This window comes from Macaca mulatta, chromosome 8 (genome assembly GCF_049350105.2).
Source record: "Macaca mulatta isolate MMU2019108-1 chromosome 8, T2T-MMU8v2.0, whole genome shotgun sequence".
NCBI classification, from domain to species: domain Eukaryota; kingdom Metazoa; phylum Chordata; class Mammalia; order Primates; family Cercopithecidae; genus Macaca; species Macaca mulatta.
Window position 1 is genome coordinate 107,414,890 of NC_133413.1, and position 26,805 is coordinate 107,441,694.

Here is a 26,805-nt window from a genome sequence, read left to right on the forward strand (position 1 = left end):
CAAGAATTAAAAATTACATTAATTACTGGTCAAAAACAATAAAGGATTAATCCTTTAATTGAGTACAGATAACTTCATAACTAATTTTATACAAAAGGAAAATCTTTGAAAATGTAAATAACATCTTCTCCACCATAATCATAAAAGGAGCATTTAAAAGGGTTAACAGAAGTAGCTTAATGATGGTTCCTGCATTATATTAAAAAAAGAAAAACTTATGCTTCATATTTGCTGTTTGGTATTGAAAAGGGATCCCAGAAATTTTCTCATCTCAGTTGCTTGTTGGAGATGCATTACTTTTTTATAATACATGATTCAAGTACAAACAGTTGTTTTTCCTCACACAGTTTGATCTTCACAAAAAAATAAAATTTGAAAAACCATTTGTGTAAATATAAATTTGTAAAAGGAGGTTTTGGTACTCGTACTTGATTTACCATCATTTTCTTTAAAATTGTACTGTTGTTTAACTTCTCACCAGTTGATGTTTTTGTAAGGTAGAACTCTTAACAAAAGTGTGATTCAGAGTTCAAATCTATTATTATCCAGGCTTCACAATTTCTCATTGCACATAAAAACACTATAAATAATCATAGAGAAAAAGAAATAGCATGTGTTAAAATGCCAACTAGATCAGGCTTGTGATTCCTACATGATACTAGCATTGTCTTAGAAATATATCGATAAAAGAGCCCTACTATCAGGCAATTTAATTGAAAAAAAACAAATTCATATATTTTAACTCTTGTCAGGCATCAGATGTAAACTTAACATTTATCTCAATCAAGGTAAAATAGACTATAGATTGTGCATGTGTGTGAAAATAAACAGAATATAGTATAGAAAAATAGATATAACATGACACTTAAAAAGATAAGATTTAAAAGTTCTACATCAAGCAAAAGTAAATATTCTCAGGCATTGCTGGTAGGAATATAAATTAGTAACCTTTCTTTAGGGCATTGGTGGCATGTGTCAAGAGCCGTAAGAATGTTTATACTGTTTAGACTCAGTTCTGTATTTCTATTTTTAATAACTTGTCCCAAGAATAAAATCCTTAAATGCCCAATAATAAGGGAGTAGCTAAAACAAGTGAAGAACCATTTTTTGAAGATTATTGATTATAATAAGGACCATATGTGGCATGATTTTAAGTGGAAAGGGCAGTAGAAAACTACTATTGTTTACATACATTTATAATTTTTATACATACATATTTGTATACATACATTTGTTTACAAACAATTATAAAGAAGTATAACAATATTCTTACAAGTTGTTTTGGTTTCTAATTTTTGTTTCTCTCAATTTTAAATTTTAAAAAAGATATGTTGCTATATATTGTGTTTATATTCAGAAAAATTATCAAAATAATTTTAAAAATAATTAAAGAGAGCTCCCAGAGTTTAAAATGTAAATACCTATCATTTAATTCAGTTAGCTGATGGAAAATTTTGGTGACCATTAGATATTTATTTAATGACTTGATCAACAAGAGCTGTTGATGTATTAAATTTTGACTAGACCCAGCTGTGCTACAAAAGTAGGTAATGTAATGGCAACTAAAGCAAATGTCAAAGCTGAAACACATTTAATTATCTTGGCTACTGGGGTGTTTTAACTTGTGTTACTTGTGCTTTGATCTCACAAAAATAGCATCTTTTACCAACTTTCTGACCTGAGTAGGGAATGCATGCTTTAGATTAAATGAAGGGGTGGTCCCTTTTATTTACATTTATACAAACATATTCATTCAGTCAATAAAACAAACATTTATTCAGCAATTGTTAAATGTCAGGTACTGGGCCAGATTATGAAAAAGGGAAATGAGTATCAGAAAATTAATGGTCTAATGGGAAGATCAACATTTAAGGGTGGTTGAAAATGAAAATAGAGTTATGTATGAAGTTCTAGAGGAACATCGCGAAAGGGGCAACCAACTCTGCCTTTGAGTTAGGGGAGCCTTCCCAGAGAAGGTATTATAGAGATAGGCTTGTTCAATGAATAGGAGTTTCCTAGATGGAAAAGGTGAACAGGTATTCTAGATAGGAAGAAGAGCATATACAAAATGCCAAAACTCTAAGAAAACGTAGCCTGTTCAGGAACCGGTAGGAAATATGGTATAACTAGAGCTTAGGATGAGAAGCAGAAGCAGATCATGATGGCAGACAGGAAGCAAGACTAGATTGCAGCTCCCACTCAGACAGACAGAACAGTGTGTGGAGACTTGCATTGTGAACTTTTACTCAAGAATGACTGCAGGAATACATTAGGAACGTCAAGAGAACCCATAGATCCTCTGAAGGAAGCAGATTACTCCTGCAGGACCCGGGAGACACCCCAAATACTGTGAGTACCCAAACTGTAGAAGTGGGAAAGGGAGATCCTCTGCCCCTGAACACATATCCCCACTGGAGAGGGAACCTGAAGTTCTAGAGTACAGGAGAAGATTCTGACCTTACACGCAGCTGAGTCAATGTAGAGGACCAAGCGAAATATGGGGTTAGAGGAAGCAGCAGGAAAATTCCTGTGGGCTCGCTGGCTCCCGTAACAAGCCATTTCTGCCTTGCCTCACAGGGGTCCTTGAGGAGGACTGCCAGAGGCACTGGGAAAAGGCCACAGGGATAAGGAAACCTCCAGCTGAACTTCGTAACAATTTCAGCTGATCAAAAAGTCTCCTGGCCAGAACTGGGGGGAGGGCATGAATCCTGTGTGCTGACTCCACAGGCAGGGGAAGAAGGAAAGCGCTACTTACTTTCGCAGCTGGGAGGCGAGTAGCCTAGGGCAAGTTCTCAGCCCTGCTTACCCACTGCATGGAAACAGAGTTGGTGCTGTTGGGAGGGGCACGGTGGGAGTGAGATCAGCCCTTTGGGTTGCCTGGGACCTGGATGAGGCCTGTGACTGCTGGCTTTCCCCTACTTCCTTGACAACCTGCATTAACACAGCAGAGGGAGCCATAATCCTCCTAGGAATATAACTCCATTGACCTAGAAACTTCAACCCCATCCTCCACAGCAGCCACAGCAAGACCTGCCCAAGAAGAGTCTGATATGCCTAGCCCTGCCCCCACCTGATGGTCCTTCCCTACATATCCTGGTGGCCGAAGACAAAGGGCATACACTCTTGGCAGTTCTAGGGCCCCACCCACCACCTGTTCCTCCCCATATTACCACAGATGATGCTCTCTTGAATGTGCCACCTCCCAGCAGGAGGATAACCAGCACAAAAATAGTGCACTAATCAATCAAAGCTAAGGAATCCTCACAGAGTCCATTTCACCTACTTGCCGCCTCCACCAGAGCAGGAGCTGATATCGGTGACTGAGAGACCAACAGACAGTTCATCACAGGACTCTTTGCAGACGATCCTAGTAGCAGCCCAGAGCCTGGTAGACTTCGCTGGGAGGCTAGATCCAGAAGAGAGATAACAATCACTACAGCTCAGTTCTTAGGAAGCGACATCCCTAGGAAAAGGGGGAGAGTACTACACCAAGGAAACATCCCATGGGACAAAAGAAACTGAACACCAGCCTTGAGCCTTAGACCTTCCCTCTGACAGAGCTGACCCAAATGAGAAGGAACCAGAAAACCAACTCTGGTAATACGACAAAACAGGGTTCTTTAACAGCCCCCCGCAAAATCACACTAGTTCACCAACAATGGATCCAAACCAAGAGGAAATCCCTAATCTACCTGAGAAAGAATTCAGAAGGTTAGTTATTAAGCTAATCAGGGAGGCACCAGAGAGAAACAAAGCCCAATGTAAGGAAATTCAAAAAAAAAAAAAAAAAAAAAGATACAAGAAGTGAAGGGAGAAATATTCAATGAAACAGATAGCATAAATAAAAAACAATCAAAACTTCAGGAAACAATGGACATACTTAGAGAAATGCAAATGCTCTGGAAAGTCCCAGCAATAGAATTGAACAAGCGGAAGAAAGAACTTCAGAGCTTGAAGACAAAGCTTTCCAATTAATCAAAGACAAAGAAAAAAGAATAAGAAAATATAAACAAAACCTCCAAGAAGTCTGGGATTATGTTAAACTACAAAACCTAAGAATAATTGGCATTGCTGAGGAAGAAGAGAAATCTAAAAGTTTGGAAAATATATTTAGAGGAATAATCGAGGAAAACTTCCCCAGCCTTGGTAGAGAACTAGTCATCCAAGTACAAGAAACTCAAAGAACACCTGGGAAATTCATCACAAAAAGATCACCACCTAGGCACGTTGTCCTCAGGTTATCTAAAGTTAAGATGAAGGAAAGAATCTTAACAGCTGTGAGGCAAATCACCAGGTAAATTATAAAGGAAAACCTATCAGATTAACAGCAGATTTCTGAGCAGAAACCCTATAAGCTAGAAGGGATTGGGGCCCTATCTTCAGCCTCCTCAAAACAATTATCAGCCAAGAATTTTGTACCTAGAGAAATTAAGCTTCATAAATGAAGGAAAGACACAGCCTTTTTCAGACAAACAAATGCTGAGAGAATTTGCCACTACCAAGCCACCACTACAAGAACCACTAAAAGGAGCTCTAAATCTTGAAACTAATTTTGGAAACACATCAAAACAGAACCTCTTTAAAGCATAAATCACACAGGACCTATAAAACAAAAATACAATTTAAAAACAAAAAACAAAAAACCAAGGTATACAGGCAACAAATAGCATGATCAATGGGATGGTACCTCACACCTCAATACTAATGTTCAATGTAAATGGCTTAAATGCTCCACTTAAAAGATACAGAATTGCAAAATGAATAAGAATTCACCAACCAACTATCTGCTGCCTTCAGAGACACACCTAACACACAAGGGCTCACATAAACTTAAGGTAAAGGGATAGAAAAGGAGATTCCATGCAAATAGATACCAAAGTGAGCAGGAGTAGCTATTCCTATGTCAGACAAAACAAACTTTAAAGCCATAGCAGTTAAAAAAGACAGAGGATCATTATATAATGATAAAAGGCCTTGTCCAACAGGAAAATATCATAATTCTAAATATATATGCACCTAACACTGGAGCTCCCAAATTTATAAAACAATTAGTAATCGACCTGAGAAGTAAGATAGACAACACCACAATAATAGTGGGGGACTTCAGTACTCTACTGACAGCACTAGACAGTTCATCAAGACAGAAAGTCAACAAAGAAACAATGGATTTAAACTATACCCTGGAACAAATGGACTTAACAGATATTTACAGAACATTCTACCCAACAACCATAGAATAGGCATTCTATTCAACAGCACATGGAACTTTCTCCAAGACAGACCATATGATAGGCCACAAAACAAGTCTTGATAAATTCAAGAAAATTGAAATTATATTAAGTACTCTCTCAGACCACAGTGGAATAAAACTGGAAATCAACTCCAAAAAGAGCCTTCAAAACCAGGCAAATACATGGAAATTAAATAAACTGTTCCTGAATGATCATTGGGTCAAAACTGAAATCAAGATGAAAATTAAAAAATTCTTTGAACTGAATGACAATAGTAACATAACCTATCAAAACCTCTGGTATACAACAAAGGCGGTGCTAGGAAGAAAGTTCATAGCATTAAATGCCTACATCAAAAAGTCTGAAAGAGCACAAATTGACATTCTAAGGTCACATCTCAAGGAACTAGAGAAACAAAAACAAACCAAACCCAAACCCAGAAGAAGAAAGGAAATAACTAAAATCAGAGCAGAATTAAGCGAAATTGAAACAAAATACAAAAGATAAATGAAACAAAAAGCTGGTTTTTTGGAAAGATAAATAAAATTGATAGACTATTAGCAAGTTTAAACAAGGAAAGAAGAGAGAAAATCGACATAAGCTCAATTAGAAATGAAAGGGGAGATACTACAAGTGACACCACAGAAATACAAAAAGTCATTCAAGGGTACTATGAACACCTTTATGTGCATAAACTAGAAAACCTAGAGGAGATAGATAAATTCAAGAAAACATACAACCTTCCTAGCTTAGATCAGAAAGAATTAGATACTCTGAACAGACCAGTAACAAGCAGCAAGATTGAAATGATAATTTAAAAAATTACCAACAATAAAAGCCCAGGACCAGATGGATTCACCCAGAATTCTACCAGACATTCAAAGAAGAATTGGTACCAATTCTATTGACACTATTCCACAAGATAGAGAAAGAGGGAACAGTCCCTAAATCATTCTATGAATCCAATATCACCCTAATACCAAAACCAGGAAAGGACATAGCTAAAAAAGAAAACTACAGACCAATATCCCTGGTGAACATAGATGCTAAAATCCTTAATAAAATACTAGGTAAACAAATCCAACAACGTATCAAGAAGATAATCCACCATGATCAAGTGGGTTTCATACCAGGGATGCAGGAATGGTTTAACATACACAAGTCAATAAGTGTGATACACCACATAAGCAGAATCAAAAACAAAAATTAGATAATCATCTCAATCGATGCAGAAAAAGCATTTGACAAAATCCAGCTTCCCTTTATGATTAAAACTCTCAGCGAAATCGGCATATATGGGGCATACCTCAATGTAATAAAAGCCATCTATGACAAACCCACAGCCAACATAATACTGAATGGAGAAAAGTTGAAAGCATTCCCTCCAAGAACTGAGACAAGGCAAGGATGCCCACTCTCACCACTCCTCTTCAACACAGAACTGGAAGTCCTAGCCAGACCAGTCAGACAAGAGAAAGAAATAAAGGGCATCCAAATTGGTAAAGAGAAAGTCAAACTGTCACTGTCTCCTTATGATATGATTGTTTACCTAGAAAACCCTAAAGACTCCTCCAGAAAGCTCCTAGACTGATAAAAAAAATTCAGAAAAGTTTCTGGATACAAAATTAATACATAGAAATCAGTAGATCTTCTATACACCAACAGCAACCAAGCTGAGAATAAAATCAAGAACTCAATCCCTTTTAAAATAGCTGCAAATAATAATAATAATAATAAAATACTTAGGATTATACCTAACTAAGGATGTCAAAGACCTCTACAAGGATACAAAACACTGCTGAAAGAAATCATAGACAACACAAACAAATGGAAACACATCCCATCTCATGGATAGGTAGAATCAATATTGTGAAAATGACCATACTGCCAAAAGCAATCTAAAAATTCAGTGCAATTCCTATCAAAATACCACCATCATTCTTCACAGAATTTTAAAAAAAAAAGTCCTAAAATTCATACAGAACCAAAAAAAAGCCCACATAGCTAAAGTGAGACTAAGCAAGAAGAACAAATCTGAAAGTGTCACATTACCTGATTTCAAACCATACTATAAGGCCATAGTCACCAAAACAGCATGGTACTGGCATAAAAATAGGCACATAGACCAATGGAACAGAATAGAGAACCCAGAAATAAACCCAAATACTTACAGCCAATCGATCTTTGACAAAGCAAACAAAAACATAAAGTTGGGAAAGGACACCCTATTCAACAAATGGTGCTGGGATAATTGGCAAGCCACACGTAGGAGAATGAAACTGGATCCTCATCTCTCACCTTATACAAAAATCAACTCAAGATGGATCAAGGATTTAAATCTAAGACCTGAAACTATAAAAATTCCAGGAGATAACATTGGAAAAACTCTTCTAGACATTGGCTTAGGCAAAGATTTCATGATCAACAACCCAAAAGCAAATGCAATAAAAACAAAGATAAATACTGGGATCTAATTAAACTTAAGAGCTTTTGCATGGCAAAAGGAACAGTCAGCAGAGTTAACAGGCAACCCAGAGTGGGAGAAAATCTTCACCATCTATACATCTGACAAAGGACTAATATCCAGAATCTACAGTGAACTCAAACAAATCAGCAAGAAAATAACAATCCCATCAAAAAGTGGGCTAAGGACACAAATAGACAATTCTCAAAAGAAGATATACAAATGGCCAACAAACATGGGAAAAAAATGTTCAACATCGCTAATGATTAGGGAAATGCAGATCAAAACCACAATGCGATACTACCTTATTCCTGCAAGAATGGCCATAATCAAAAAATCAAAAAATAATTGATGTTGGCTTCGATGCAGTGAATAGGGAACACTTCTACACTGCTGGTGGGAATATAAACTAGTACAACCACTATGGAAAACAGTGGGGGAGATTCCTTAAAGAACTAAAAGTAGAACTACCATTTGATCCAGCAATCCCACTACTGGGTATATCTACCCAGAGGAAAAGAAGTCATTAAATGAAGAAGATACTTGCACACACATGTTTATAGCAGCACAATTTGCAATTCCAAAAGCGTGGAACCAACCACTATGTATATCTATGTATATATGTATACACACATATATATACACACACACATATATACACACATATATATACTACTATATATATAGAAACTGTAGTGTGTGTGTATATATACTATATATATAGTGTATATATACTACTCAACCATATAAAGGAATTAATTAATGGCATTCGCAGTGACCTGGATGAGATTAGAGACTATTATTCTAAGTGAAGTAATTCAGGAACGGAAAAACAAACATTGTATGTTCTCGCTTATATGTGGGAGCCAAGCCATGATGATGCAAAGGCATAAGAAAGACACAATGGACTTTGGGGACTCGGGGAAAGGTAGGAAGGGGTTGAGGGATAAAAGACCACAAATTGAGTGCAGTGTATACTGCTCAGGTGATGGGTGCACCAAAATCTCACAAATCATCACTAAAGAACTTACTCATGTAACCAAACACCACCTGTTCCCCAATAACCTGTGGAAATAAAAATAATTTTTAAAAAATAAGCAGAAGCAGAGGATGAGAGTAGAAAACTGGGCTAGGCCAGAAATGGCCTTTATGCACTTGGAGTCATAATGTTTCTGCTTCACCAGTGATTAATAGTGATTTTCCTGGCTAATAGAATCTTAATCATTATAATGAGGTAGGACTGTTGCCTTTGAATCATGGAAATTATAGCTGTTAAGACCTGTTCCACAAACACAGGTTATAAATATTATCACATCTCTTTAATCTTCTTTACAGTTAATCACCCAAGTCTCCACAGGGCTTATTAGCAGGAAGTCTATTATCTCCTCTTGAGATCCCTCCCACTGCCCCCAAATTGTCCATGAATCCTGACTTTACTCGGGCCAAATGGGTCAGTCCTCCTGCAGAAGCCCGTAGCTGTGTCTGTCTGTGACTTCTGCCGTCCCTGGTGTCTGCTATATGGCACCATTTGCACATCCATGTCACAGGGTAACCATTTTGGGTGACAGGGTTACAACTCCCTTTGTTTACATTTCCATCCTCAGCCATTGTTCCCTAAATTGTAACCACTGTGCCAGGCTGGCTGGTCTGGAGGCGCTTCTGGAGTTGGCCTCATGCTAGTCTGAAATTAGTCCTTCCCCTAGAACCTGAGGCCATTTTGTTGAGCCCAGATCAACAGCCCAGATTCCTCCTTTCATTAGGATCACTTTATTTCCATGGCTTCCAGGAACTTCCCTGCTCTGGGACCTTAGTCAGTGTCACCCTGAGCCAATAGGTCTCTCATTCCTGGCCTCCAGTCACAGAAACGGGATGAGGACAGTAGGGCTTCCCCCCAGAAGGCCCTGGGCTCCTTTTCCTACACTGATTCTCCTCCTGACAAGTGTGCAGATTGTTTCTTGGGGTGGCTGAAAAGGTAGCAGTTTGCAAGATGGAGTTTAAAAAACATTTTTTTGCCCTGCCCTAATGCTTCCCCAAAGTGCCTAATTGCTTTATATTTACATAACTAAGAGAGACACCAAGGGATTCTTCCAAGAACAAAGATCTTCAAGGTGATCTTCTGTTCCTGCCTTTAAAGAGAAGTAGTTGCAGTTTACTTCACTAAAATAATTTATCTTTGTCTAACCATGCCCCTATTTTATCAGTGATAATGTGCTCATAAATTATATGACAGATTATGTAATTTGCCCAAAGCAGAAAGAGGTCTCAACCCCCAAACCCATGCATTTAACCACTCTGCTTTACTACCTCTTGTCATTCAATTCACATGCTACCATGTCATTATTTACTTTTGTGTCTCAGATACTGTACTCTTATTAGTTAAGTTTATTGCAGGAATATAAGTGTAGGCACTCTCTTCTGAGCTGTTGCTGAAACAGAGTGGGACAACAGTTGTATTTGTGAACTAGTAGAAAATGAGTATATTTACTGCAGAAGGAAGTTGTGTTTTCTCTGCAAAGTTAGATCACAGAAGGGAGAACAATACTTATCTATAGTTCTGGAGGGTTGAAACCGAATAGTAAATTAGTGTTGGGGTCAACACATATTGTTAACAGTGTTCTGTAGATTTCATGATTTAGGAAAGTTGTCTACAAGGCTGGATTAACTTTTCCTGCTGAGAGTCAAGTTTACTTTGCTCTGCCCCTCTCTTTGTGCAAGTGTAAGACAGTCAACTGACCTTTCAAATTATCAGCTTAATCATAATTTTTCTCTCAGAATTCTTTAAATTTAAGAATAATGAAAAAAAAAAGTCCAAAGAAATTTTTTTCATAATTTCTCTTCCCCCTAGTATTAGTATTCTCCTCAATGAAATGAAAATGAAATGCATGTATATCCTATTTCATAAACCAAAACCAAGTTCTGACACATTATTGGTAGTTGATGTTGTTTTAAAGGAAAACCATGATGGCTATAAACTGTTGTATTATCTGGAAGTCGTACTGTAGATTCCAGGAGGTCAAGGCATCTCTGGTACCTTCTATACATTTATAGGAGAACTGATTGCCTCTCCCCTAACAAAACCTCAATGAGACCTGACTCCTAACCAGCTAAGACTCAGCAGGGTCCTCCCTGCCTCTTCTAATTCTAGGACTTTCTCTCACGTGCTTGCCTTGGAAATGGAGCTGCATGCTACCAAGCCATGACAGAATAGGGGCCAGGCTTACAACAGAGCTTCCACTTACCCCAAATCTGCCACAGAATTAATTCCATACATTTGACCTCATATCACTTGTTATGTTGCTACCATTGTTATTGCTTTATTATTGTTGTTGTTGTTGCTTTCTTGTATATATTTAAGACTTATGGTTTTTCAAACTAGTTTGGATTTAAGATACACAATAAATTCTATCATTTGAAAATGATAAATATAGATGTCCTTATATCAGTTGTCTTCAGATTTCAGATATATTTAGCCTTTTGACTTTATCCAAAAACTAAACATTCTGATTGGCCCTCATTTTAAAAGGGAAGAACTTGTTTCTATTTATTTAGATTTGGATATGCTCTATATTGGGATGAGGGAGCTTTCTGTACTGAAAGAAGTTATGTGTTTTCCTACAGGTTAGATGAAATCTGTTTTTTCCCTTGACTGGGCTTATGCATTCTGTATAAACAAAAGTGTTCTGGGGCTCCTAAAGAAGCGGCCTGAGGACCATGCATCTCACCTAGTTCTACCACACGCTCTCCCTGGTGACTGTTGGCACTGACCAGAAAGGTCTAGAGTGATGGAGAGAAAAGCTAATAAATAGTTCTTGAAAACCTACTATGTGCAAGGGACTATGCTTGATATACATTTGCCTTGTTTCATTTAACTTTCATAACAATCCCATCAGGCAATTACCATTTTCCTTATTATATAGATGAAGAGATTAAGTATTGTAATTAATCTAATCTCACAGAGCCAGAAGCAGCAGAGCCAGGAGTGAAACACGGCTCATTCAGACTCCACAGCCAATGCCTTTCTGTACCCCACACTGTCCATCATGGATTTGGGTAGACGGGGGACCTGAACTCCCCAGTAGGTTTAAGGTCTAGTTCTTGAATGAAGCCTCACGCATTTCTCTCAGGTTCAGGGACAATCAGACTGTCAGAGTAGAAAGAGACTTTGGACTCAATATTTGCTAATCTACTGGCTTCCTAACTTCTTCCTAAGGCCTTCACGCTGTCAAGTAGGTGCTAGGGTTCCCTGCTAATGGATGCTAAACTTCTCAAGGGCTTGAGCAGGCTTGTTAGTCTTTTCAGGGCGAGCTATGCACCAACTATGCTGTTGTTGTGCTGAGGCCTTAGCATTCCTCACTTCAAATCAATTACCTCTTTATTACCTTAATACATCACTGGCCATGTGACTGATTTGGAATGTAAAGGAGACTAACCCTATAGGATAATAACTTTCATGTGGCACACAAAATCTATGGGGATATTCAGAGCGTTTGCTTTTTAAAAATGAATATTCTACAGCCTGTGCTGCCTGTTTATTCTTATTTAGAGAATTTTGTCATTTTAATAATTTGGTAGTATTTTACTGGTAGGTGCACAGATATGTAAAAAGAAAGTGTATTTTTTCCTTTTCTTGTGGATTTAAAAAATGTTTAGAATTTTTATTTGCAGCATATAAACAATAATAGTACTTTATCCTTTCTTATTTTTACCTGTTACAAGCAAGTTATTTCATTTAAATTGACTTTAAGCACATTCCTTTGAAAGAAACCATAGATTGTTATTTTTAGCAATCCTGATTAGATTTCTTCCTCAGACAACAGTTTAATAAGTTTATGCTAGGAATGTGGGTAGGTGGTTTGACTCGGTAGAGCAAACAGTGGGCACTCTAGAATTCTTGTTCTCCAAGTATTCAAAGTCCTTTGGAAGAATTTCCTCTCTGGGCATTTAGATATTCCTTCTACTCTGTGAGGTGAAAGTGTGTTATGTGGTTTTATTGTTCACTTATTGAATGCCAATTACATGCCAGCCCCAGGTTTGTCTTAATGTGTTATCACATCTCATTCAATTTGAAAAGGGGTTATGGCATAGGCACATAATGTTATCTTCATCTTTCAGATAAAGAGGCATAATTTCAGGTAGATAAATTTCCCAGTAGTTACACAGCTAGTGCCGAATGATAGCAAGATTCACCAGATCTGTCTGCCTTTTTCAAATATAACACCTTGCCTGGGAATGAGCTAGCAGAAGACTTTTAGAAGATGAGACTGGATAAGTGGCTTCAAATTTCATTCTAATCAAGACACTAAGGTTTGCATTTATTTGTTCCTTCAGTACCATTTATTGGGCACCTAATGTGTGTCAAACAATCTAGGAATTGGTGACATTACAATGAATAAAAAGCATAGATCCCTGTCTTCCAGAAGCTTACTTCTGGTTATTGGAGGTTTCGAGCCAAGAAATGACATTATCTGGCTTAGGTTTTGCCAACACTCTCCTGGTTACAGTGTGGAGCATCACCTGAAGAGAGGTGAGGGCTTCAGCAACAAGCCCAGTTAGGAGGCCACTGCAGCAATCCAGACAACAGAGGGTGGGGGTTTAGACCACAGTAGTGGCCAAGATGAGAAGTTGGATTCTATATGGACTTCGATGGAAACACCAATAGGATTGCTGAGGAACTGAATGTAGAAATTGCTTGTCCATGTTTTAACTGCAACTATGGTCAACCTGCATCCTAAACCTATGCTTTTTAAATTATGTTAACATGCTGAAGTATAAAGTGATTTCACAACTATATTCAATTTCATAAAAAAGTGTAGCTCCTCCTTTTCAGCTCCTTAGCACTAGGCTTAGGGAAGGAGAATGCCTTTTGAAGCCTGTAAGAGACAGGAGAGAGCTCTGTGTCCCAGGAGCATTTGTCATCCAGGCTGCAGCTAGCCAGCTGGCTCCTTCAAGGGCCATGTACCTGGGTGGCAGCGCATATGTGGTTATACTTGAGATATGTGGTGTGTCCATCTCAGAGCCACTCAAAGTCCATTTTAACCCTTCCTATGGTTCCCCATGAGGAGGTGGGAAAATGCTCTTAATAAGATTTAAGCACAGCTTCACATTTTTCTGCCTTTGTTATTTCTCAGAAATGCCATTATCAGTCTGAATCAGAACAGTTGTTAATTCTTGGTCACAAAGTAGCACTTTTAGCACACTCTTTTGCCGTTTTTTTAAACTTCAGAAACAGATTCCTTGTAGGTAACTTTCACTGAGCAGACATTGTCAGCCAAAAATGGTTCTGGATCCACCACATCTGCCATAAACTTTAACAAGTCCAGGATACAAATTTGTGTATCACAAGTCAATAAAATTGCCACCAAGCTGTTTGTGCAGTAATAAGGTCAATAAATATCATCTTCATTCAATTAATTTTCATTGACCTTAAGGGAATGACCTTCTATTTCCAAGTAGGAGAAGAAATTGGCCATGGGGAAGCATAACTATTGAATCTGCTTTTCAGTTATTACATTACTGAAGATAGCATGGGCATCTAGCTATGCTTGTATGTTTAGACTAAAAAGTCATGCCCTATACGGCTTATCCTTAAGTAGACCCAAACGGTTTAATTTCAATTAAGATCATTGAAAGACCCCACAATCAGCTTGGGGTCGTCCTAACTGCATCTTCCAGATATGATCTAATATCTCACTGATCTTGGCCATCCATTGGGTTCTTCTGGGCAGGATATCCAGTTAAGGATGTGATGAGAGGCTCTCACTTTCTGGCCTGCAAACTACATTTGTCACAACCCCTTTCTCCATTAACCTGGGCTGGAGATCAGCCCTGAAGTTGCTCTTTTGTTGTGCCAGCCATACCCTGAAGGAGGTAACCACACCAGTGAGAGATGAGTGCCTCTGATTTCCTCCTGTCTCCACGTGGCAGATGAGGGACCCTGCCATTTTTTTATAAAATTCAAAATCAACTAAAGTATCGCTTTTTTTATTTTATTATTTTCCCAGGGCTGCGTCCAAAGAGGACTCTGCGGCTGGTGCTCTGGACTGCAGAAGAACAAGGTGGAGTTGGTGCCTTCCAGTATTATCAGTTACACAAGGTAAAAACCCAGCCATGGATTGCTAAGCATTTGTACATGTAATATACAAAAATATCTCTCATTATCCATTTAAGACTTTCAATAATACTTTCTGGTCAACTGGCCCTAGCAAACACCCTTGTATGAGCCTTCTCCCTCCAGCCCTGTGAATGAGAATGCACTGGTAAACCGATGATGCTGTGGTGTAGAGCTGAGAGCTTTTCTTCTTCTACATCACAGTCTGTGGCCAAAGAAAAATTCTGATTGCCATGCTGCCATTTTTTTAAAGTCTCCCTAGCTCTGCTGTATTTTATGTATGTCAGAGAAATAGTTATAGGCAAACATTCCCTCTCCCCACCGGGCCTATCCCCATACCTCAATGCCTGCCATACTCCCAGAAGCCTTGGCATTTGAGTGCCAGGTTCCGAGGCCTTGAGTCTGCCAAGAGCATTGCCATGATGGTGGTGGAAATGGCAGCAGCCACAGGCCTCTGTCCCGGGAATGTGGAGGACAGCTTGGTTTGACACCAGCTGTCATTATACAAGTGTGAAGCTTGAAGCAGGAAGATTGTTGTGGATGGTCGTGATTAGAAATACAAGGCCACATGGAAGAGGGAGGATGGAGAGATTAATATCAAGAGCAAATTTTGAGACAGCAAAATATACAAGCTCAGAAGTACTCTAGATCAAGTCAAATGTTAGTTCAAAGAAGAACTCCAAAATCAATGAGCATATGCTGGCAAGCAGTGATGGTTGCCCAGAGAGGAGCATCTGGTCTGCTGCTGCCGGATGGTTTCCCCTGAACGTCTAGACTAGAAGAAGCAAATCTTGCAAGCTTAAATTATCCAAATCAGAGAAGGGTTTCTTTTGTAAATTGTGTGTATGTTATTTTTGACCTTTTTTTTTTTTTCAAAGTCAGTCTGTATTGCCCTATTTCAGTCAGTTAGTGTATAATGAGTTTAAAGTCATGAATTTGGTCACTGAATACAATTATTTACTATACAAAGGACAACTTATGTCCTATGCCCTACTCTTTCAATACTTTAGTTCTTTTGGCCTCAGGTGATCCTGGGGATAACATAATTCAAGACAAGTGTCCTTTAGTTAGTAGGTCAGTAACATCATTTTCTATGTGATGTTGTAGACCACAACATCATATGAGGATTGTTCTAGATTCAGCAACATTCAATTAATATTTTTTGAGCATGTACTATGTTCTGTACACTATGATATGCATTAATGTTAGCATCAAAAAGATCTACCATGACCTTACAAAGCCTACATTTTAAAGGACACTGATCATTAACTTAAATTGATCATTAACTTAATCATTAACTTAATAACTCATCATTAACTTAAGTCTTTCAAGACTTAACACCTTATAATTTCTTTCTGGGAAAGAAATTACATCTAAGCTGGGACCTGAAGACTGAGTGGAAGTAAGCTAAGGAGAATGGAGAGGTAGGGAGGAGATGGGTACTGCACCTTGGCAGAGGGACCTGTGTGTGCAAAGGCAGGAGATGAGACAAAGCAAAGCACACCGGAGAAATGGAAAGGAATTCAGAGTGGCTGCTGCATAGAATGCAAGATGCACAGTGGTAGGAGGGTGGAACACTGAGGTAAACAAGAGCCTGGACAAGAAGAACATATGAATCATGTTTAGAAGTGCAGACTTCATCCTCAAGGCAAGAGAGTAACTTATTTTTAAGAAGGAGATTTAAAATTCTATACATATTGGACTTTATTAAAAAAAAAAAAAACAGAATAGTTAAAAGAACTGTTCTTTTTTTTTTTTTTTTTTTTTTGAAACGGAGTCTCACTCTGTTGCCCAGGCTGGAGTGCAGTAGCACGATCTTGGCTCACTGCAACTTCTGCCTCCGGGTTCAAGCAATTCTCCTGCCTTATCCTCCGAAGTAGCTGGGACTACAGGCATGTGCCACCACACCTGGCTAATTTTTTGTATTTTTAGTGGAGTCGGGGTTTCACCGTGTTAGCCAAGACGGTCTTGATCTCCTGACTTTGTGATCTGCCCGCCTCAGCCTCCCAAAGTGCTGGGATTACAGGTGTGAGCCACCACGCCCTCTTTTATTCTCTATAATACACTCTACTCCAAGAAAAAAATTGGATTTAAATTGCAATTGATCTGGCTAAAAATTTTTATCATCACTGAAATTCCTAGAATGTGAAAAAAGACGGTTTATTTCTCTATAATGTGAGTTTCACTGTAGCCTGTTAAAGCACATGGATGAAATCAGAAATACCTAAAATTCTGAGGTTGGCAGAAATACACACACTCAAAGGACATGCAATCATATAAACAGAACTAGTTTATCTTGACAGCATCCAGGCTGCCTCCATACAAATGTAGCTTCATGTTGGTGGCTAGTCTGCATTGCATTTTCAGAAATAAAAAGAAGAAATTCCAGAAAGGGAAAACATTGGCTTTTTTTTTTTTTTCTGATAGTGATATTATTTTATTTTATTTTCGTAGGTTTTTAGGGCAGAGGTGGCATTTTGTTACATGAGTAAGTTCTTTAGTGGTGATTTGTGAGATTTTGGTGCACCCATCACCTGAGCAGTATACACTGTACCCAGTGAGTAATCTTTTATTGCTCACTAACCTCCCATCCTTTCTCCTAAGTCCCCAAAGTTCAATGTATCATTCTTATGCCTTTGCATCCTCATAGCTTAGCTCCCACTTTGGTGTTTTAGACATGAAGTCCTTGCCCATGCCTATGTCCTGAATGGTATTACCTAGGTTTTCTTCTAGGGTTTTTATGGTATTAGGTCTAACATTTAAGTCTCTAATCCATCTTGAATTAATTTTCGTACAAGGAGTAAGGAAGGATCCAGTTTCAGCTTTCTACTTATGGCTAGCCAATTTTCCCAGCACCATTTATTAAATAGGGAATCCTTTCCCCATTTCTTGCTTCTCTCAGGTTTGTCAAAGATCAGATGGCTGTAGATGTGTGGTATTATTTCTGAGGACTCTATTCTGTTCCATTGGTCTATATCTCTGTTTTGGTACCAGTACCATGCTGTTTTGGTTACTGTAGCCTTGTAGTATAGTTTGAAGTCAGGTAGCATGATGCCTCCAGCTTTGTTCTTTTGACTTAGGATTGTCTTGGCAATGCGGGGTCTTTTTTGGTTCCATATGAACTTTAAAGAAGTTTTTTCCACTTCTATGAAGAAAGTCATTGGTAGCTTAATGGAGATGGCATTGAATCTATAAATTACCTTGGGCAGTATGGCCATTTTCACGATATTGATTCTTCCTATCCATGAGCATGGTATGTTCTTCCATTTGTTTGTGTCCTCTTTTATTTCACTGAGCAGTGGTTTGTAGTTCTCCTTGAAGAGGTCCTTTAAATCCCTTGTAAGTTGGATTCCTAGATATTTTATTCTCTTTGAAGCTATTGTGAATGGGAGTTCATTCATGATTTGGCTCTCTGTTTGTCTGTTACTGGTGTATAAGAATGCTTGTGATTTTTGCACATTGATTTTGTATCCTGAGATTTTGCTGAAGTTGCTTATCAGCTTAAGGAGATTTTTGGCTGAGTCAGTGGGGTTTTCTAAATACACAATCATGTCATCTGCAAACAGGGACAATTTGACTTCTTTTCCTAACTGAATACCCTTTATTTCTTTCTCTTGCCTGATTGCCCTAGCCAGAACTTCCAACACTATGTTGAATAGGAGTGGTGAGAGAGGGCATCTCTGTCTTGTGCCAGTTTTCAAAGGGAATGCTTCCAGTTTTTGCCCATTCAGTATGATATTGGCTGTGGGTTTGTCATAAATAGCTCTTATTATTTTGAGATACGTTCCATCAATACCAAATTTATTGAGAGTTTTTAGCATGAAGGGCTGTTGAATTTTGTCAAAGGCCTTTTCTGCATCTATTGAGATAATCATGTGGTTTTTGTCTTTGGTTCTGTTTATATGCTGGATTATGTTTATTGATTTGCGTATGTTGAACCAGCCTTGCATCCCATAGATGAACCCCACTTGATCATGGTGGATAAGTTTTTTGATGTGCTACTGGATTTGGTTTGCCAGTATTTTATTGAGGACTTTTGCATTGATGTTCATCAGGGATGTTGGTCTAAAATTCTCTTTTTTTGTTGTATCTCTGTCAGGCTTTGGTATCAGGATGATGTTGGCCTCATAAAACAAGTTAGGGAGGATTCCCTCTTTTTCTATTGATTGGAATAGTTTCAGAAGGAATGGTATAAACTCCTCCTTGTACCTCTGGTAGAATTCGACTGTGAATCCGTCTGGTCCTGGACTTTTTTTGGTTGGTAGGCTGTTAATTATTGCCTCAATTTCAGAGCCTGCTATTGGTCTATTCAGGGATTCAACTTCTTCCTGGTTTAGTCTTGGGAAAGTGTAAGTGTCCAGGAAATTATCCATTTCTTCTAGGTTTTCTTGTTTATTTGCATAGAGATGTTTATAGTATTTTCTGATGGTAGTTTGTATTGCTGTAGGGTCAGTGATGATATCCCCTTTATCATTTTTTATTGCATCTATTTGATTCTTCTCTCTTTTCTTCTTTATTAGTCTTGCTAGCAGTCTATCAATTTTGTTGATCTTTTCAAAAAACCAGCTCCAGGATTCACTGATTTTTTGGAGGGTTTTTTGTGTCTCTATCTCCTTCAGTTCTGCTCTGATCTTAGTTATTTCTTGCCTTCTACTAGCTTTTGAATGTGTTTGCTCTTGCTTCTCTAGTTCTTTTAATTTTGATGTTAGGGTGTCATTTTTAGATCTTTCCTGCTTTCTCTTGTGGGCATTTAGTGCTATAAATTTCCCTCAACACCCTGCTTTAAATGTGTCCCAGAGATTCTGGTATGCTGTATCTTTGTTCTCATTGGTTTCAAAGAACATCTTTATTTCTGCCTTCATTTCGTTATGTATCCAGTAGTCATTCAGGAGCAGGTTGTTCAGTTTCCATGTAGTTGAGCAGTTTGATTGAGTTTCTTAGTCCTGAGCTCTGGTTTGATTGCACTGTGGTCTGAGAGACAGTTTGTTGTAATTTCTATTCTTTTACATTTGCTGAGGAGTGCTTTACTTCCAATTATGTGGTCAATTTTGGAATAAGTGCGATGTGATGCTGAGAAGAATGTATATTCTGTTGATTTGGGGTGGAGAGTTCTGTAGACGTCTATTAGGTCCGCTTGGTGCAGAGTTGAGTTCAATTCCTGGATATCCTTGTTAACTTTCTGTCTCATTGATCTGTCTAATGTTGACAGCGGGGTGTTAAAGTCTCCCATTATTATTGTATGGGAATCTAAGTCTCTTTGTAAGTCTCTAAGGACTTGCTTTATGAATCTGGGTGCTCCTGTATTGGGTGCATATGTATTTAGGATAGTTAGCTCTTCCTGATGAATTGATCCCTTTACCATTATGTAATGACCTTCTTTGTCTCTTTTGATCTTTGATGGTTTAAAGTCTGTTTTATCAGAGACTAGGATTGCAACCTCTGCTTTTTTTTGTTTTCCATTTGCTTGGTAGATCTTCCTCCATCCCTTTATTTTGAGCGTATATGTGTCTCTGCATGTGAGATGGGTTTCCTGAATACAGCAAACTGATGGGTCTTGACTCTTTATCCAATTTGCCAGTCTGTGTCTTTTAATTGGACCTTTTAGTCCATTTACATTTAAGGTTAATATTGTTATGTGTGAACTTGATCCTGTCATTATGATCTTAGCTGGTTATTTTGCTCGCTAGTTGATGCAGTTTCTTCCTAGCATCGATAGACATTACATTTTGACATGTTTTTGCAATGGCTAGTACCTGTTGTTCCTTTCCATGTTTAGTGCTTCCTTCAGTATCTCTTGTAGGGCAGGCCTGGTGGTGACAAAATCTCTAAGCATTTGCTTGTCTGTAAAGGATTTTATTTCTCTTTCACTTATGAAACTTAGTTTGGCTGGATATGAAATTCTGGGTTTAAAATTCTTTTCTTTAAGAATGTTGAATATTGGCCCCCACTCTCTTCTGGCTTGGAGAATTTCTGCTGAGAGATCTGCTGTTATTCTGATGGGCTTCCCTTTGTGTGTAACCTGACCTTTCTCTCTGGCTGCCTTTAACATTTTTTCCTTCATTTCAACTTTGGTGAATCTGACAATTATGTGTCTTGGAGTTGCTCTTCTCAAGGAGTATCTTTGTGGCATTCTCTGTATTTCCTGAATTTGAATGTTGGCCTGCCTTACTAGGTTGGGGAAGTTCTCCTGGATGATATCCTGCAGAGTGTTTTCTAACTTGGTTCCATTTTCCCCATCACTTTCAGGCACATCAATCAGACATAGATTTGGTCTTTTCACATAATCCCATATTTCTTGGAGGCTTTGTTCATTTCTTTTTACTCTTTTTTCTCTATACTTCTCTTCTCACTTCATTTCATTCATTTGATCTTCAATCGCTGATACTCTTTCTTCCAGTTGATTGAGTCGGTTACTGAAGCTTGTGCGTTTGTCGTGTAGTTCTCGTGTTATGGTTTTCATCTCTATCAGTTCTTTTAAGGTCTTCTCTTCATTGATTATTCTAGTTATCCATTCATCCATTCTTTTTTTAAGGTTTTTAGTTTCTTTGCGCTGGTTACGTAGTTCCTCCTTTAGCTCTGATAAGTTTGATTGACTGAAGCCTTTTTCTCTCAACTTATCAAAGTCATTTTCCGTCCAGCTTTGTTCCGTTGCTGGCGATGAGCTGCATTCCTTTGGAGTGGGAGATGCACTCTGATTTTTTGAATTTCCAGCTTTTCTGCACTGCTTTTTCACCATCTTTGTGGTTTTATCTGCCTTTGGTCTTTGATGATGGTGACTTACTGATGGGGTTTTGGTGTGGATGTCCTTTCTGTTTGTTAGTTTTCCTTCTAACAGTCAAGACCCTCAGCTGCAGGTCTGTTGGAGTTTGCTTGAGGTCCACTCCAGACCCTGTTTGCCTGGGTATCAGCAGTGGAGGCTGCAGAAGATAGAATATTGCTGAACAGCGAGTGTTGCTGTCTGATTATTGCTCTGGAAGCTTCATCTCAGGAGTGTACCCCGCTGTGTGAGGTGTGAAGTGTCATTCTGCACCTAGTGGGGGATGTCTCCCAGTTAGGCTACTCGGGGGTCAGGGACCCACTTGAGCAGGCAGTCTGTCCGTTCTCAAATCTCAGCCTCTGTGCTGGGAGATCCACTGCTGTCTTCAAAGCTGTCAGACAGGGGCATTTACCTCTGCCAAGGTTTCTGCTGCTTTTTGTTTAGCTATGCCCTGTCCCCAGAGGAGGAGTCTACAGAGGCAGGCCAGCCTCCTTGAGCTGTGGTGGTTTCCACCCAATTCAAGCTTCATGGAGGCTTTGTTTACCTACTTAAGCCTCAGCAATGGCAGGCGCCCCTCCCCCAGCCTCACTGCCACCTTACAGTTAGATGTCAGACTGCTGTGCTGCCAATGAGGGAGGCTCCATGGGCATGGGACCCTCTGGGCCAGGTGTGGGATATAATCTCCTGGTGTGCCATTTGCTAAGACCCTTGGTAAAGCGCAGTATTAGGGTGGGAGTTACCGAATTTTCCAGGTGTTGTGTGTCTCAATTTCCTTTGGCTAGGAAATGGAATTCCCTTCCCCCTTGTGCTTCCCAGGTGAGGTGATGCCTCGCCCTGCTTCAGCTCTGGCTGATCGGGCTGCACCCACAGACCAGCGCCAACTGTCTGACACACCCCAGTGAGATGAACCTGGTACCTCAGTTGAAAATGCAGAAATCGCCCGTCTTCTGTGTCACTCATGCTGGGAGCTGGAGGCCGGAGCTGTTCCTATTCTGGCATTTTGTTTTACAGTAACTCTTTATCTCACCTTTAAAAAGACATTGTGCATGCTTTACATGATACAGCCAATTTCAAAGGACTTATTCTGGATTCTTATGATTACCATATTGATATTGACATTATCAAGACTATCATCATTTCAAAGGTGGCTGAGTTTAACTTAAAAGTTAATATAATAAGCAAGTCACATACCACAGGGGTAAATTAGATTGTCCTTAGACTTCTTTCTCTGTGGCATTACTGAATGCCAGCAAACAGTCCAATAATATCCAGTTCACTCCAGTCACAATAGAGAGGTCATCTGTTCCAAATAAGGTTATGCTAACTGGTGAAACAAATAATTGGTTAAATTTCAATGACCTAACATAACCTAGAAATATATTCCTTGCTCGCTTAATATCCAATCTATAGTAGGGCTCTGCTTTATATAGGTATTCAGGGATCCAAGCTGACACACCCTTTAACAACATGGCTTTTAATATGCCTTCGAGTATTGACATCCAGCTGGCAGGCAGGGGGATAGTAGGAAGTTTTTATGGGATAGTTATGGAAGTGGCTGACATCATTTCTACTCACACTCCATTGGCAAGAACTAGTCATGTAGTCCAACTGCATGAGAGACTAGGGCATACAGACACTGGCTGAGCAGCCACTTCCCAACAACAGCTCTACACTGTAGGCTGGGAGCATTCTATAGCTATGTTCTCTATCTTTGGCAGAAAACTGACCCACTCTAGGGTCTTCCTTTCACTTTGTTCTGGCTTTCCAAACACTTTAGCTGCACAAGAGGGCAGCTACCCTGAGGTCTTTACCTCCCATGGTGCTCAAAGTGAGATCAGCTCTGTGAGCTGCCTAAAAGTACTCATCTTCACCACTACCAGGATGCCTTTGTCTAGCAACACACAAAAAGAAAAGGAGTCACAGTCTTTGACCAGAAGGACCTTACATTTTACTTCAAAAATAACTTTAAACACACACATAAGAAAGTTAGTATTACAAACCATATATAATGAAGTTTTAAATAATGTACTAAAAGCATATTATTTTTATGGAGGATGCTATCATTGACAAAGTGCCAAATGGTGTAAAGTCTGAACAGAGTAAATGGAAAGGATTTAGAAGAGGGAGAAATCACTATGGCATGTTAGTCGTGAGGAAGGAGGCAACACCTAATCCTTGCAGAGCAAGTGGATTTCAGCCAGTGATCAAGAAGGGAGAGAAGGGACAGCTGCTCCCCTTCAGTTGGATGATAATGGAGTCTCGAGGTCTGCCTTTGGCATTGGTGTGGGTGATACCAAATAGGAATGGAACTTTTATTGGGGGGGTGGGGTGGGGAGATCTATTTTAGTGATTGTCGAAATAAACGGTGTGAACTTTTTAAATGACTCTGCTAGCATTTTTATGATACAATTATGGTTATTAGTGATCTATGTCAGGAATCAGAAAATTATGACTGATGGACCAAATCCAGCCTGTCACTTGTTTATGTACAGACTTCAAGCTAAGAAGTTTTTTCATATGGTTAGCTGATTATACTACAGAAATTGTGGCCCACAAAACTTAACTGTCTGGGTCTTTACAGAAAAAGTTTACCTACTTCTGGTCTATAATAACAAAAGTCATAAAATATCTTCACATTATTTGTATGCAATAATCTCTTTATTGTTTGTATGACCTAAAATATAATTCTGTAAATTTTGTTTGGAGCCTAATATTATCCAATGTAAGTATATTGTAGAAAGATATTATTGTAATGATAGAAGCTTGCGTGCACAATCTTTTTTTTTTTTGGCATTCTTATCTGGCAGTCTTTAATAATAAAGTTGGCTAAACCTACATGGCACTAGCTATGGAGAAAAACAATATGTAGATTATTATTTCTTCTTTTTGTTTTTCTGAATGTATTCTTTCTTCCCTCTCACAAAATCTTTTCAACAGCGAAAGTTCTACAAACGCTATTTTAATAATAAATCAGTTTGTGGAATAATGAATTATTAATATTCATTATCCTTTCCTTAGTAAATATATCTTTGTTTACACTGTACTTTAATTAATATATGCAGAAAATATAAAATAGTTATTTTAAGTTATGTAGTAAAATTTATTTTAGAACTAATTTTCAAAGTTGTATTTGAATTAATAGCTACCTTTACTTCATAATTATGCTTTCTTATGACATATCAGCTCAATTATTATAATAAGCACTAGAATTTACTAAACAATTTATTAAATTATAAAATATGTGAGGCTATTTGTAGCTTGTGTATACATTTTGAAATTCATATACAACTTTATTATAATGTCTAAAACACTTCAAGGAAACAAACTTTGGCTCAAAAATGGTCTATAAGCATTTTAGTAGCAGTTACTAAGTAAATAACTCAAACAGGAAGTGTTGAATATTTCACTATAGTACTATTCACTAGAATAGAAATCATTCCTGAGATCCATTCAGCATATGCCTCTAACAGTCATAGCGGAAAGTCCAATAAAAGATTTCTCTTCCTAAGAAAATGCAAGTTCACATGTTTCAATACGTTGTTAAATTTTCTCTCCTTGTTTTAAAATCCTTTCACCATCTCTTTGATTGTCTTGATATTAGCACATAAGCTTGAAAATTACTTATATGGACTGTATATTGTTTGTGCTTTATTAGAAGCTTCTTTTAGAAGTAACTCATTTTTCTTGCTGTTTTATTGAAGTTTAATTAGCATTTGGTAAATGCATATATCTTAAGTACACAGCAAAATATATTTGGAAAATGTATACCCCTATGGAATCATCCCCCAGATCAAGGTACATAGCACTGCTATTATCCTAGTAAGTTTCCTTATATCCCCTTCAAATCAACCTCCGACGCTACCAAAGACAACTACTATGCTCCTTTGTAACTCCACATTGGTTATGTCTATTCTTAAACTTCATATAAATGGAACCACACCACACAGTATGTAATCCTGAGTCTGATATCTTTCACTAAACAGTATGGTTTTGCAGTTTATCCATGTTGTTGCATTAACAGTAGTTTGTCCCTTTTTTTTTTTTTTTTTTTTTTTTTTGAGATGGAGTCTTGCTGTGTCCCCCAGGCTCGAGTAGTGCAGTGGCACGATCTCGGCTCACTGCAACCTCCACTTCCCGGGTTCAAGCAATTCTCCTGCTTCAGCCTCCCAAGTAGCTGAGACTACAGGCATGTGCCACCATGCCCGGCTAATTTTTAGTAGAGACAAGGTTTCACCATGTTGGTCAAGATGGTCTCGATCTCTTGACCTCGTGATTCACCTGCCTCTGCTTCCCAAAGTGCTGGGATTCCAGGTGTGAGCCACCGCCCCCAGCCATCCCTTTCTATTACTGAGTAGTTTTCTATTGTGTGAATATACCACAGTCTCTTTATTATCCAGCACGAATAAAGCAAGAATATTCTGTTGATGGACATTTGAGTTGTTTCCAGTTTTAGCTATTATAAAGTTACCATGACCATTTATGTACAAATCTCTCAGTGGACCTATGCATTTATTTTATTTTCTAGGAGTATAATTGCTGGGTCATATGGTAGGTGATGTTTAACTTTACCAGAAACTGCTGAAGAGGTGGGAAGTTGTACCATTTTTCATTTCCACCAACAACATGTGGGAGTCCTAGTTGCTCCCCATCTTTCCCAGTTTGTGGTATCATTAGCCTTTATATTTTTAGCCATTCTTATAGGTGTCATGTGTTTATATTTTTCAAAGTACAGTTCTGAAGAGTTACAAGAAAAGTCCTGACTCCACTTCTCATGGCCACTATTCTTTTGCCCTCCCTGCTTCTTCTTGCTTTAAGACTTTTGTTTGTTTGTTTATTTGATTTGTTTTGTTTTTGAGATGGACTCTTGCTCTGTCGCCCAGGCTGGAGTACAGTGGCGGGATCGCCGCCCACTGCAAGCTCCGCCTCCCGGGTTCACACCATTCTCCTGACTCAGCCTCCCGAGTAGCTGGGACTACAGGCGCCCACCACCACGCCCAGCTAATTTTTTGTATTTTTAGTAGAGACGGGATTTCACTGTGTTAGCTAGGATGGTCTCGATCTCCCGACCTCATTATCCGCCCGCCTTAGCCTCCCAAAGTGCTGGGATTACAGGCGTGAGCCACCGCGTGGCCTCTTAAGATTATCTTCGTTCCGGTGTTCTGCTTTATGATTTAAGGGAGACCAAAGGCGTTTTTACCCCGCATGAGGTTTGTGGGGCTGTTAATGGTTGGAGGGACCTTATTTC

General features: G+C 38.7%; 1 protein-coding gene across 14 annotated transcripts in view; it reads left to right on the forward strand.

Moving 5' to 3' along the window:
* CPQ (carboxypeptidase Q) overlaps positions 1 to 26,805 on the forward strand; it is a 492,586-nt gene that overhangs the window by 364,035 nt on the left and 101,746 nt on the right. For all 14 annotated transcript variants that reach the window (XM_077943878.1, XM_077943882.1, XM_077943876.1 and 11 more), the window contains one exon: positions 14,697 to 14,788. In XM_077943878.1, the coding sequence (XP_077800004.1) occupies positions 14,697 to 14,788 (92 nt within the window). The remainder of the gene's footprint in view (positions 1 to 14,696; positions 14,789 to 26,805) is intronic.